The sequence below is a fragment of the Alosa sapidissima genome, chromosome 2 (assembly GCF_018492685.1).
Source record: "Alosa sapidissima isolate fAloSap1 chromosome 2, fAloSap1.pri, whole genome shotgun sequence".
NCBI classification, from domain to species: domain Eukaryota; kingdom Metazoa; phylum Chordata; class Actinopteri; order Clupeiformes; family Clupeidae; genus Alosa; species Alosa sapidissima.
Window position 1 is genome coordinate 14,328,585 of NC_055958.1, and position 15,355 is coordinate 14,343,939.

At 40.9% G+C, this 15,355-nt stretch overlaps 1 protein-coding gene across 2 annotated transcripts in view; it reads left to right on the plus strand.

The window, feature by feature from the left end:
* The window catches only part of kif5c (kinesin family member 5C), a 34,044-nt gene that overhangs the window by 7,283 nt on the left and 11,406 nt on the right, over positions 1-15,355 (plus strand). For both annotated transcript variants that reach the window (XM_042075390.1, XM_042075380.1), the window contains exons 4-13: positions 1,865-1,969; positions 2,951-2,999; positions 3,168-3,223; positions 3,475-3,562; positions 3,997-4,121; positions 4,871-4,975; positions 5,445-5,593; positions 8,556-8,704; positions 10,751-10,917; positions 14,455-14,523. In XM_042075390.1, coding sequence (XP_041931324.1) covers positions 1,865-1,969; positions 2,951-2,999; positions 3,168-3,223; positions 3,475-3,562; positions 3,997-4,121; positions 4,871-4,975; positions 5,445-5,593; positions 8,556-8,704; positions 10,751-10,917; positions 14,455-14,523 — 1,062 coding nt within the window. The remainder of the gene's footprint in view (positions 1-1,864; positions 1,970-2,950; positions 3,000-3,167; positions 3,224-3,474; positions 3,563-3,996; positions 4,122-4,870; positions 4,976-5,444; positions 5,594-8,555; positions 8,705-10,750; positions 10,918-14,454; positions 14,524-15,355) is intronic.

Consider the following 15,355-nt stretch of genomic DNA (forward strand, 5'->3'; position numbering starts at 1 on the left):
AGCATGTGCTTTCATGACTATTATTTCTGCTTTATTAGCATAAATAAAAGTACATTTTCCAAATTGAATTGAAAGTAAAATTAATCTGTTTTCAGTTCTACAAGAGAATTGAATTACACACATGTTCATTTTTCTTTTTCTAATTTGATGTTCAATAACACAAGCTTCTTGCTGGGCAATAAATTGAGATTAAGTTTTCTTGAGCCATAATCCCGAGGGGTTTCCGGAAAAGGGGTTTAAAGATGCAGGATTTTTATTTAATGTTCTCATAGTCTTAGAGCAGTGAAACAAGATGATTAAAGGATGCAGTGAGGATTACGGGTCTAGGGTTTCACCTGTAGCCTAACACCAAGCTTTGTCATAGTTGCTTTATCGAGTCCCAAACATCCCTCACCCCCTTTAACCAAAGACTTGCTGTAAACATAAGAGATTCGAAACACAAGCAGTCGGGTTGTACAGCTGTTCTCAAATATGAATAGTGTTCATGATGGAATGATGTTGGTTAAATTTGTGTGTGTGTGTGTGTGTGTCGTTGGCTGTTTGGACAGGGCTGATACGCAGCGCTGCTTTGTGTTAGCAGTCTTATCAAAGTCATTCTGGGTTATGCAACTCTATAATGCTATCCCCTCCATCAGCGCTAAATATAAAGTGTTGCCAGGAAGCTCTCCATTCATGTCTACCCTTACGATGTACAAGGTAAAAGTGGATGAGATACCTGATATCTTCATCAGAGAGACTTGGTAGGCTCCAGATCTGCTCTATCATGACACAAATTACATTTGGCCATACATAACTCTGGCCATAGACCAGGACAGTCCTCTTCTGTGCTGCAGAGGAAGTGGCAGTGGTCATCCTCTGATGTAATTTCCTGGTCTGCTGGTTGGTTACTGGCATTCGCCTGACTTGGCTGAAACCTAGCCCATATTACTGGACGGAAGTCGCGGTGCGGCGGGATTCTGTTGGTGTGCCGGCGAGGCAGAGGCAGGCCACTTCACCAGAGCAGATTGCTCAACAGGAGACTGACTGCAGCAGTTACCCTGGAAACAGCCGGTAGCCGTCAGGGAGTGTCTGGAAATATGAAAGAAATGATTTTGTTTAGAAACCTAAGCCTTTAAATACCAATAAAAATGTTACACCTGTACACACACACGCACACACACACACCTTTATAACGCAGTATTTGATGGTATTTTGGTTGATGTCATTTTCAGTCTTGTGTTTGAAGATAATGTCATTTGCCCACACACATACACACACACACACACAAACACATGGACACACTATATGTGTGTGTGAGTGTGCACACATGCGTGTCCTTTGGGCTAAACTGCCACAGTTTGAGCTAATCATGTTTTTATCACTAAGTCAATAACAGTTTTATTGCATTTTGGTGCCCATGGGGCACGCTGTATACAATATCAAACAATGCCAATGTCTAGACTCAGAGTCAATTACACTGAATCCTTTTACTGATATTAGAAACAGCCCAAGGTCAGATGCATTTTTCATTTCATGAAAGTTTGATTCATCATTATCCCACAAGGTTGTATCAGTACAGAAATGATGTAAATGTTCTATAACATGACTAAATGCTTAAAAGACTGTGGTTAGAATTTTCTTTTGAAATAATAAAAAAAAAACAGAATACAATCCTCACCCAATCCTGACTCCAGTCACTTACTGGAGTTACATCTATCTTTTAAAATGATTTCCCGAGTTATTTGATCAGCTTTCGGTCACGCATGGTGTGCTTTGCGTGTTGCCAGCCTCATTTCCCATCAGTGAAATGAATGCCCTGTATCTATCTTTGTGCATACTTATGTAACCCACACTGTCTCTCCCACCCTCTCTCTTTTACCCTAAGGGCAAACTGCACGACCCTGAGGTCATGGGTATTATCCCTCGTATCGCTCAGGACATATTTGACCACATCTACTCCATGGATGAGAACCTGGAGTTCCACATTAAGGTGATTAAGTGTATTATTTCAAATACAGTGGTACCTTGTGTATTGGATACATTTTCCTTTATGTTAGACCAATTCTCTACAGCAATGGTACCTTGTAGTACTGTTTTAGACTGGAGTATATATAATCTGAGTAGGGGGTCGTTCTGTTGGATTAGAGGACATCCTGACCTGGCGGGAGATTACAGGTCACCCATAGATACCCCCCTGTGATGCCAGCAGATCTGCCACCTGTGCCATATGGCTCTGTACCCAGGTCTCTGTGTTACAGATCCAACCTGTGCCCTTCTGTGACTCGGAGAACAAACCTCACTGGCACAGTTTTGTTCTATTTTGGATTCTTGAAAGCAGCATGTAGATATTTCAAGTAAATATTGTTTTATTAATGCCATTGGTATAGACCCCTTCAATGTTTGTAATCATCCAGAGCCTAGGTTGGGTGTGTGCGCAGCATGAGGTCAGAAAAATGGCGCAGCTAATAGACCGACATGTTGAGCTGTCCAGGTATGCACTGTCATTGTTACCCAAGGACCATGATCCGTACCTTAATAAATTAGTCTTAGCTAATGACGATTGTCTGCCCGAACAAAATGGGTAGACGACGTTAGCAAGTGGCCAGAGATTCATTAGTCCAACATATACGGCTATCTGGTTGACAAGTCCAGCATGTATACATGTAAAAAAGTAGAAGAAGTAAGCATTTTTCTTGACGTTTCCTTGACATTTCAGTTAATTGACACACACACAATTAAATGGGGTGGAAAGCTTTCTGACCCTGACATGCACACACCTTTTCTTGTGACGTGAACTGTGAAGGGGTCAGTTGTAGGCTATATCATGTACATTTATATACATGAGTACAGGAATATAGACGAGTTCACTACATGTTAGTGGACACTGGTGTACTGTAGGTAGATAGATGTACAAAGAGTCTAGTAATGTCATAAATGTAAAATTTATTTAGAATTCTCTTTTTGTCCGCAGGTGTCCTATTTTGAGATCTACCTTGACAAAATTCGAGATCTTCTGGATGGTGAGCAGTCTGCCCTTGAACTTACTTGTAACCAGATGAGGAAATGAAAGTGACAGTATGGTGGTGAAAATACAGTAACCCAGCGTTAGGATTATTCTCTGCAAAATATCTTTCTGAAATTGTGAGTGCATTTAAAAGACGTTTATAGATTTGTATTGACTATTTTAGTGTCCAAGATCAACCTGGCTGTACATGAAGACAAATTCAGGGTGCCCTATGTGAAGGTAAAACATTGTTTTCTCTGCTCCATGTTTGTGTTTTTATCATTTTGGTCATTTCCTAAAAGCAGGTACTTCATGTGTAATATCAAATTACATTAAAATATCTTTTTATATGCCTTTACATCTACCTAAAGTCTTCTGACTACACTGAAAGTTTAATAGTTTAATGGTTTGTGTGTGTGTGTGTGTGTGTGTGTGTGTGTGTGTGTGTGTGTGTGTGTGTGTGTGTGTGTGTGTGTGTATGATGCTTTCAGGGCTGCACAGAGCGCTTTGTTTCCAGTCCAGAGGAGGTGATGGATGTCATCGATGAGGGAAAATCCAACCGCCACGTCGCCGTTACAAGTGCGACACTCATAACTACTCATATACTGCATGTGGAGTGAACTGGCAGACCTTAAATCTAACATGCTAAATAAGAACACAATGTAAGAATGAGAGGAGAGTACTTTCCAGGCAATGCAAATGCGGTTCTTTTCCCCATAATGAATGCTGTTTACAAGAAGCCATCAATTTCCTTCTAGCCACTCTTCCCAGCATTTGCTTGCCATAGTGCTTCCTCTCTGTAGTATTCTCAGACCATTCCTGTAGGGCATTTGAGGACACTGGACACTCACTCACTCGTCTGCCATAGACCTACATTATAAGTGAAATACAGACCTAATGCAACAGTGCAAAAACAAAGAAATGTTTTTCACCCGTCACTGTCATTTCAAGTGTGTTGAATGCTGGGAGAATGTGAGGGGTTATTGCAACGTTTTCTCAATGTCCTTCTGCAGACATGAATGAGCACAGCTCCCGCAGTCACAGCATCTTCCAGATCAACATCAAGCAGGAGAACGTGGAGACAGAGAAGAAGCTGTCGGGCAAGCTCTATCTGGTGGATCTGGCTGGCAGTGAAAAGGTTAGACGTCCGGTCGATGTGAGGTTCCCCTTCTCGAGTTCACGGTTGCCTCGTCCTGGAGGAGTGACTGAATTTCGGTGATTTAGTGTGGCAACCCATTCAGATGCAACGACAACCAACCTATATTCTCAGATATGTCAGAAACATGCCTTTTCAAGTATATGAAAGTACATGTAGTATATAGTTTATGCCACAATGAAATGGATATGATAAATTATGCCATTCTAAAAATCTCTCTTGTGGTGCAAGACATTTCATTACAGTACAGTTTCAGGGATGCGTGTTTAATGAAGTTGCATGTTTGTATGATGAGTGTTTAATCATTTGTTCATTCATTAAGTGATCATAGGAGACAGATAGGCCAGTGTCTATGCACGCACACACACACACACACATACACACACACACACACGGCAAATGGACACATGCACACACACACATGCAGTATCCGATGACCACTTTACTATTCAGAAGGTCAACATTTTATATAATGGGTTTTATCCATCGTAGAGATCTTCCATCATTGATTAGATATGTTAGTCCAAATGTGGCATAGGTTTAAGCCTGAATAAAGCATCCTCTCTTCAGTCACCGTGGTAACAGAATATAAGATGGATCGAGTGAGCTCAAGTGCAGTCTACTGTTTCATCACTCTGTCCTGTCACCTCCTGGGTTCCGCTCGAGGTCAGACTCAGTCCCTCACCTCTGTCTTCTCAAGTGTGAATGTTCACCGTGTGTTTGCTTTTAAGGTCAGTAAAACTGGGGCAGAGGGATCCGTGCTGGATGAGGCTAAAAATATCAATAAGTCCCTCTCCGCTCTGGGGAACGTCATCGCCGCTCTGGCTGAGGGGAACGTAAGTGTTCTGTCAGCCCCTCGTACTCTCTCTGTCCTCCTCTCTCGCTCTCTCTCTCTCTCTCTCTCTCTCTCTCATTCTTTCTCCATTCCTCTCCTTGCTGTCATCATCATTTTTATTTTGTCAGCCAGGGCTGTGAAGAAATTTACTGTGATTACTCTCTTCTTTGAGTGATGGAAATTATTTCTCTTTTATATTTGATCTTTTATTTACTGTGGCCACAAGCAAATAGTTTTCCGTGTCTGTCATGACACTACTGTAAAGGATGTTCAGGTTAGGGTATCATAAATATTAAACAAAGTATTTCCACTCTGTTGTTGATGTGCTCGTAAACTTAAAAGCCAAGCAATGTAAGAGTAGTAAAGCTTAATGCATATAATATATCCAATCCATAAAATCTGTATCTTCCTTCTCTAGAAAAAAGATCATTTTTTTCAGACTCATGACTTCCACTTGTTGTGGGTTTCAGAAAACCCATGTGCCGTACCGAGACAGCAAGATGACCAGGATCCTGCAGGACTCTTTGGGCGGAAACTGCAGAACCACCATCATAATCTGCTGCTCCCCCTCCGTCTACAATGAAGCCGAAACCAAGTCCACACTCATGTTTGGACAGAGGTACACACACACACACACACACACACACACACACAGACAGACACAAAGACACACACAGACACACAGACACACACAGACACACACACACAGACACACACACTGCTCCCCGAAAACCAAATCTACACTCATGTTTGGACAGAGGTGCACACACACACACACACAGACACACACACACACACACACACACACACACACACACACACACACACACACACACACAGACACACAGACACACACACACACACACACACACACACATACACACACACAGAGACACACACACACACACAGACACAGAGACACACACACACACACACACACACATACACACACACACACAGACACACACACACTGCTCCCCGAAACCAAATCTACACTCATGTTTGGACAGAGGTAAGAGGGATGGATCGGTGGAGGGGTTAGACAGACAGACAGATAAACAGACAGACAGAAATAAAGACAGACAGATAGACAGATAAGCGAGAAAGGAGTGCATATATGGAAGCCTGGGAGTATGTGAATCTGTGTGTGTGTGTGTGTGTGTGAGAGAGAGAGAGAGAGTGAGTGAGAGCAAGAGAAAGTGAGAGAATGTGTGTGTGAGAGAAAGAGAAAAAGAAAGAGAAAGATAGAGAGAGAGAGAGAGCTTCCGTATGCCCAGTTCTCTCCGTGTCACAGGAGACCCATCCCCTCAGGACACTCAGCTGTCTGGCAGAGCCGGCGCCTGCAGTCAGCCAGCTCAGATCCATATTCCCAAAACAACGGCATGCATGGGAAAGCTGACGCCTGGACTTTTAATGAGCAAGGCATGCTGAATCCATTTTGGGTTTTGGGCTTTAAGGCTGTTCACTCTGCCATATTATTTTATATTACTACAGGCAACATACGCAAAGATTTTCAGTGAACTCATTTCAAATACATTAACACTAGCTCTCAAGTGAGATGGTGTTACTGTTACGTACACAGGCATATTACTGGCAACAATCCAGTTTATTTAGTTATGCACATTCAGTTAGTGTCTTTGTTAACCTACTGATTGTATTCTGTATCTTAGACAAGGGCTGTGAGCATGAATACTAATATATGACGTTTATGCATGAAACATGAGGCAAGCTGCTTCAGTCTCAGTTACTTTATAGTTAGAGATTAGAGGTGTAAAATATCTGTATAAACCTGATTAGGAAATAGAATTGAATCAAAATGAGTTTAAGCCATTTACACTATAAGTGTGTATTTTTAAAAAATATACTGTATTTCTAAAGAAATGCTGCTAATTTGATGTTGTTTACAGTAACTTGAAGTATTGATAAATGGTGCATTGTCACTTTAAGGGGCGCTGAGTCTAAATTATTCTCATAACGTCCTTTTGGCCAACTCTAGTCTTGTTCGTGCCACATTGACAACACAATATTAAGTTATTACAAGCAGCCTTCATTGTTAGGATATGGAAACATGAGTTGTTGTTGCTAAAATTGCATTATGAGCCTGGTAGCCACTTAGCTATCTAAATGGAAATGCCTAGGCTTCGTTTCAATGCTTCATGGAAATGTTTAACTTAAGGAAAACAAATGATTTAAGACAGACCAACTAATGTTAATTGATAATGTTTTAAACACCAGAACAGCTAATGACAGCAAATGCACAGTTTCATATCTCATATAGAATTTTCCCCATCACTTTGGCGCCCCCCCTGGTGTAGCGCCCTATGCATACCCCTTTTTGCGCCACTGCTTACAACCCATATGTCTGGTAATCTAATGAGAAAATACATGAGAGACATTGAAATGAAGGAGCAATTTCTTGAAAAGTTACAACCCTGCTGATTATTAGCTCAGCACACTGTGACCTGTAGATACAGCATCTCTGTTTAACCAGCAGCCTACAGTGAGAGTAATTACAATTTAATCTCCTTTTATGTGGGTGACATTGCCATTGCGACACACACACACAGACACACACACACACACACACACACACACACACACACTTGCACACACACACACACACACACACTCACACACTCACATACTCTCTCTCTCTCTCTCTCTCTCTCTTTCTCATACACACACACACACACACACACACACAAGCAAAGAGGGAGAGACAAACAGAGAGGAGGTAGACACACAAACTGATGCTGATTAAATTGATGAATCTGAAATGATGTCTTTGTTGTGCTGTATGTGACCTGCATGCTAATGCAGACATCAAAGACACCAGGTCTAACATGCCCATCTAAGCACTGAGTCATAGATTACTGTAATGTGCAGTGACAGTTGAATATTTGGGTTATCTGTCAAAATACACATGCATGCACACTGATATGTTTCAATTACCGGTAAATCTTCCAAAATACTTAGCTTTCTGTTAAGATAAACAGCATTAATGATAATGTGCAGCATAGCTTTTGACTTAAAAGGCAAATCTGATTAAATCACACACAGTAACAATTTTAACAATGTAACTGATAATCATCACTGAATTTGATTGGTTATAACCACTTTATCATTTATATTTTTATTTCTACCTACAGCCTTGTTATATGCTATGGGACAGCCGTAGCCTACTGGTTAGCGCTTCGGACTTGTAACCACAGGGTTGCTGGTTCGAACCCCGACCAGTAGGACCAGCTGAAGTGCCCTCACTGCTCCCCGAGCGCCGCTATTGTAGCAGGTAGCTCACTGCGCCGGGATTAGTGTGTGCTTTACCTCACTGTGTGTTCACTGTGTGCTGAGTGTGTTTCACTAATTCACGGATTGGGATAAATGCAGAGACCAAATTTCCCTCACGGGATCAAAAGAGTATATATACTTATATACTTATACTTATACTATATTCATGCTACATCAGAGTAACACTTTTGTTCATTCGCATCAAATTTTTTGTTCAATTGTCCTGCTGTGTCTGCCAAGACAAAGATATCTTCACCTCCCTAATAGATTGTAAATGTCTCCCCTTTGTGTAGAGCGAAGACCATCAAGAACACAGTGTCTGTGAACATGGAGCTGACGGCAGAGGAGTGGAAGAAGAAGTACGAGAAGGAGAAAGAGAAGAACAGAGGACTAAAGATTGTCAACCAGCGCCTGGAGAACGAGCTGAAACGCTGGAGGAAAGGTAACGAGGGAGAACGTTGGGGAGGAAACACTAATCACAGTGAACAGTAATCTAAAAAAGCCCTGTAATCACAGTGAACAGTAATCTTAAAAAAACATACTAATCACAATAAACACACTAATCACAATAAACAGTAATCTAAAGAAAAACGTAATCGCACATCAATCAATCAATCAATCAATCAATGGGAGCATCAAAGAAGGTCAAAGGTGAAGGAGAGACGAAATATGTGATACCGGTAATAAACTGTGTCACCAAGACAAAGAGGAGATGCAGTGATGAGGAGTGGGAGGACAGAGAGTACAGACATCAGCACAGCTGTAGTGTGACCGCAGGGATGTGAATCTCAAAGAGTCTGTCTCACAGAGCACATGGTAGAATAACATATAGCTTGTCTCCGTCATCCGTCAAGGACATCATTGTATTGTATTGTATTTTTGAGAACACATTCTGTATCTCTCTTATGCATCTCCTTCTGTAGTGCATTCCTTATTAATGTTTTTCTGTTTCCTGCCCAGAACATGTCATTTAGGACCTTGTTAGACTTATGTTGGAGACTTTGTTGATGTAATGGGTTTAACAATAACAATAGTCTTCAGGATCATATCTTAGCTTTGCTAACAAGCAGCAAAGAGAAGGCCTGCACAAATCTCAGTTTCTACCTTATCTTTACAGACTGAAATGGGTCAACATTGTTGGCCTCTCATCAGCTTGCAGCTTGGTTACTGCTTTTTCCTTACTCTAAATAACTAACCTAGTTTTGGCTTGTATTTGTGTGGAAAGGCGGAAGTTTAGTGCAGTAATGATATGGATGAATACAATGTTATTGTAATGATACAGTCTCGTCTTGTCCCCATGGCATAAATTCCAGCCATTATATTTGAAGTATTGAGAGCATTTGATCTGAATGACATAGGTTATATTAGCTGTCAATCCATAATGACCTGCGAACATGCTTGAAAGGAAATGTTTTTAATACTTTGTACATGGAAAATCTCACTGAGATTTATGACATTATTCAAACAGCTGTTTCTGACAATGACATACATGGAAGGGTTTTCCCTGGCTATTGGTGGTGTATGTAAACCGAAAGTTATATTCTGTCTCGGTTAAAACAGTTACACACTGTGCTGTAGCTTTTGTGTGTCCCCCCACATTCTATAGTGTTTTGGAGAATGTTATAGCGCCTCTTCACTGTCAGTGGATGTGATTAAATGATGAGCATAACACTCATTCTCACTCCCTCTTTGCTTAGCAAGTTGGTGCTCTCTTTTCGGGGGAATGTGAATCCAATTAACTCTTGGCTTTGTACATCTCTGTCTGATGACAGATAACACCCACTTGTGGCTTGCTGCGCTGCAGATATCCAGCTCCACTACAAAGAGCCAGACTGCTTTTATAGACTTTACTGTGTGTCTGTCTGCCTACCTGCCCTGTCTGTCTGTCTGTCTGAGTCTGCCTGCCTGCCTGTCTGTCTCTCTGTCTCTGAAGGCCTCCCTTTAATCTGGACTCCTGTAACTTCCACCACTTTCCTTATCAGTAGCCTCACAGCAGGCTAGTCTCCCGTTGGCTAATCCCGGCTCTTTCTTTCTTTCTTTTTTTATAATTTCAGACTGAGGGGATTATTCATGAAGGCGGCATTGCTTGGCACATGCTCACAGTAGGGAGCTAAGTCTGTCTGCTGGCATTTTTACACTGATATCTGTCTCATCGTCTCTCTCTCACATCATAACATTAACTCCTGGGAACCGTTCCCAGTGTCATACTCTGAAGACATGTTGCTGGTGCACTGAGAATGGACCCAACTACACAATACTCTGTGAAATATCTTTATAAATTCAGGTTTTGGGCATTTGTATTGGTATTTGTTAGGATGGTAGAGGTTATTTTAGGACCTCCAATTTGTGCTTGTTTCTGAAAACAGTGCAGTTTTCTTCACTGAAGAGAGACACTTACAGTGTAGACTAAAATAAAGTAAAAATAGGACCTTACAGGTTCAAACCTTCAGGTTCTCTCTCTCTCTCTCTCTCCCTGTCATACTTCTAGGAGAGGCTGTCCCTGTGGAGGAACAGACCGTTCCCAAAGAGCAGAAGAATGCCGAGGCTACTCCCATGATCGAGTCGACTGCCCCGCCCCCTCTCCCCCTCTCTGACCAGGAGAAGACCCAGTACGAGGAGCTCATCAACGACCTCTACCAACAGCTGGATGACAAGGTAGGCCTAGGACTGCACCACACCTGGACTGCTGTCTGTCATATACTAAGCAATAAGCCCCTTAGTCCAAGTCCTAAACACTCAAAAAAATGACTGCATATTATGTAAGGGATAATGTAGAGAACGCCGGTCATCACTGGGAAAATAAGTCCCAACAGGGCGAACCGGACGCGGAGGGGTCTTGTTCCGCCCTGAAGCGACTTACAGTAGGCTACTGCTCCTAACTGAAGAAACGTTTACGTTACTGTAAGGAAATTATTATCATCATTGTATAACCATTTGTGTAAGCAGAAATATTGTTGTGTTGAGTTCTACGAACAGAGAGTTTAAGTTACATGTTGTTGTGCTGAGTTCTAAGAACAGAGAGTTCAAGTTACATGTTGTTGTGCTGAGTTCTAAGAACAGAGAGTTCAAGTTACATGTTGTTGTGCTGAGTTCTAAGAACAGAGAGTTCAAGTTAAATGTTGTTGTGCTGAGTTCTAAGAACAGAGAGTATAAGTTAAGTGTGCACCCAGACAGACAGGAACTGCACCCTGTGTGTGTGTGTGGGTGAGATAAGAGTATGTCACAATGAAGTCGCTATGTCTTGCTTCCTATTTTCTGTACAATAAAAGACACAGATTTTGGGCTGCAGAGTCAGAGACTGATGGTGTGAGGAATTCTTCCTTACATTAGCAGGCTCTCCTCTTGGTACCAGAGTTTGTGGGCAAAGCCATACTACGTGTTGTGGTTCTTGCATCTATATGTTGGGGTTACATTCCCTGACAGTTACCAACAATGTTAACAACAAACTCAGCTTCACTGCTGCAAACAAAGCTGGCTATATGCTTCGCCATATAACAAAATCTTTACCTTTTGTTTAGTCCACTGAAAGTTATCCATATATCAAACGATTAAATACACAGTTATGGAGGAATTGTTTTGGGGAAGCAGTTGCACTATATCCCACTTTTGCTGCTTTTAAGCCACTTAAATCCATAGCCTAGATGAGCATTGCGCATACGTTACAACTTGACGTGATGGTGAAGCTAAATGCCCATGAAATGTCATGTCATAAAAGCTGTAGGCATACTAAACACAAAAACTTAATGACAGCTTGTTCATGGTGGTGTAGTGATGCCTAATTGAAATGGGATAGGCAAGGGTTATCTTATATTCGGCTATTACGTGTGGCACATTTATTGGGCTTTTAGCCTCTTTTAATTTATTTGATGAGGAACTGATAAAGACTGAGCAGCAGAAAAGTCATAGTCGATACATAAATCGTTTATTATTATAATTAGGCTATTGATAGCCTACTATTACTTTACTATTATTACTGTTATTATTATTATTATTCGGATCAGGCAAAGGTATGTAAATCTGAGTCTGAAATGTTGGCTACAAACTGGATGTCTATACTGCTGTAACTGCACTGCTGCTATTATTAATTTTGAACTTTCGGGAACTATTTGAGGCTTCCATTAGCTGCCATTGTTGGAAAAAAATGGAACATTAGCGTCAATGGAGTTGTCGCAACTCTACCTTTATATGGCTCTGGCCTAGCCTATTTGTTACCGTTCATCGTGGCATTTGCTGAGAAACAAATAGTTCGCATCAACACACGCTGAATTTGAATCAAACATTCTTTAGAACACAGCTGATGGAGAATGGAGCGTTCTACTTGTCTTGTGAAGAGCCGTGTAATAATGCATATTAATATGTCATCAATCATACTTTATATATCATTCTTATCATATCATACTTTACATATTGAAGAGTTTGATACTTTTATAATCACAAGCTCAAAGACAAACAAAGTATCCTTTGTTCTCTTACTGAGTAAAAGTAAGAGTGAATACAGGATTTTTGATTGTAATGAGTTCACTAACTGGTAATACTATGTCCCGACTGTTATGCTAATGAAGCAACTTTAAAGGAACACTTTTTTAGCTTTCATTCACCGTATTTCCCAGAGTTTGTCTGTGCGTGTAGTTAGTCTCCTCGGTCTGACGCACCCACCGCTAGCCTACCTTATCACAAGTGCCTCGAAGTGGCCGGCTTCATTAGCCTACACCTCCCAATAGAGACAAAAGAATTCCAACATTTCCTATTTACATGCTGTGATTTGTATAGTTACAATGTGTACAAATAACAAACCACAATAATGTCAAATGAGACACAGCCTTTTTGTAAGCATACATAGGCTACTTGGTTGGAACTATGTTTTCATTCAGGGAAATCAATGCTCCTTGGGGTTTGAAGAAGTACAGTAGGCCTAACACCAGAGCTTTTCAGGTGCTGTCTGCAAATCACTTCGCCCAAGTAGCTGTGCTTCGCCAGAATGTGAACATAGTAGCCTACCAAGTATGTGGTATGAAATTGGGTTATTCACTGTCTCCCCTAGAGTTAGATAAGTGAGCAAAAGCATTTTTTTTCCTTGCATGCATTGTCTTAGTCTGAATGACTATGAATGAATATGAATGCAAGTGTAAATCATCCCGTAGCTTTTTTAGGTGAGCCACAAGCTTGCTCTCATGTTCTAGGCAAGTGCCCAGTACCGAGACAGCTGCTGCCCTGGTGGCATCCATGTTCTTTCCCACAAAGACAAACTAGAACGCTAAAGTGCTAAAAGATAAAGTCTGAGTCTAGTCTTGAGTCCAAGTCGAGTTACAAGTAATTTCTAATTTTGTCAAGTCGAGTCTGAAGTCATGAAAATCGTGACTCGAGTCTGACTCGAGTCCAAGTCATGTGACTCGAATCCATACCTCTGACCAGAACTATCCTTTTTCCAATGACACTTAACAAGAGGCCTTACAATTACATTATTCATTTTGGGGGTTACGTTCTAATAATAATAATAATAATAATAATAATAATAATAATAAGCTTTATTTGTAATGCACCTTTCATACACAGAATGCAGCTCAAAGTGCTTTACATTCGGAGCATGTAACACAATAATAGAGTCAGTCAGTCATTATCAATCACTTTCACTTTTCTTCATTGCTGTGGCCGTTTATGATCCAATCAGCAACATATCAGAAATATAGAAAATAACATGTAACACAGTTATAGAGAAGAGTCAGTCATTCCCCTTTGTTGCTGTGCCCGTTTATGATCCAATCAGCAACATATCAGAAATACTATTATACTACTACTTTGCTAACAAATGCCTAGGCTAGCAAATGCTTAGGCCCTGTTGATGCGGACTCCAAGCAGCCAGCCTTAGCATGTTCTTAGCATAATATTATGTTGCAATTATTTGACTTCTACAAGTTCTGCTTGCTCATGGCGATACACTACACCATATAGTATGTGTCATTATGAGAGAAGCATTTTATTATTCTATTGTTGGTCATGTGCTATAAGCACACATACTTCATTATGGTTTACACTCTGCAACAGTGCAGTCTGTGTTTCATTACTGCAGGCTCATTACCATTGTTCCATTACTAATGTGTGCTGTGGTATTTGAGCAGTATTAGTGAAGTGTGTCAGTTTTAGAGACCCTCCTCCAAACGTGTGGAAATGCCCCCTTCCCTCCTCTCTCCCCAGGACGATGAAATCAACCAGCAGAGTCAACTGGCAGAGGAGTTCAAACAACAGATGGCTGAGCAGGATGAGGTGTGCACAGGCGACGTCACACATTCAAGCACACACAGACACACACACACACACACACAGACACAAATATACACACATGCCCACATTCACATATATACATACCCAATGCCTTCTCCATCTATCTATGCTTAGACTGTACTAATACAAGGCATGCAAGAAGCCCATACAGAAATACAGTATATTCATACATATACTGTATATGAATAGTTCTTTGCAAAATTTTAATATAGATGATTCTCCAGTAATATTGCAAATACCCTACAGTTCAGATTTATTCATGGAATCACTACCTAAAATCCCATGTTAGACTGAGAGATGGATTTATTTCCATCCGAGGGGAAATTGGAATATGGGAAATGCAAATTAGCAAGAGGAAACCAATAAATCTACTGCCATCTAGTGGAGAAATATAACACCTCCTCTCTGTGGTAAAGACAAACAAAGCACCATCTTAGCAAGCCTGTTTGTGAATTCATGTCAGGTGTAGTTCTTTTAAATATGGTTGTGGAGCTATAATTTCCTCCAGGACCGATCTGAAGTAGGGAGAATCCATTTAAATATGAATGTGGTTGCTATGATGATGGCTCCATTAAGGCCATTATCTTGTCATGATGCACTTCAGAATTTGAGACCTTCTGTAATTCTCCACACAAATCGCCCCAGTCCTTTTTTGGGCGTTGCCAGGAACAGTGATGCACCCTTGTTGACATGCCAAACTGTCATGGCTACAGTATTTTGAATGCATGATTAAGCATTGAGTTTAATTTGTACATTTCAGTGACTGCAGATGACTAAAATCACAGGCACAACAACTGAAATAACTTTCACATGA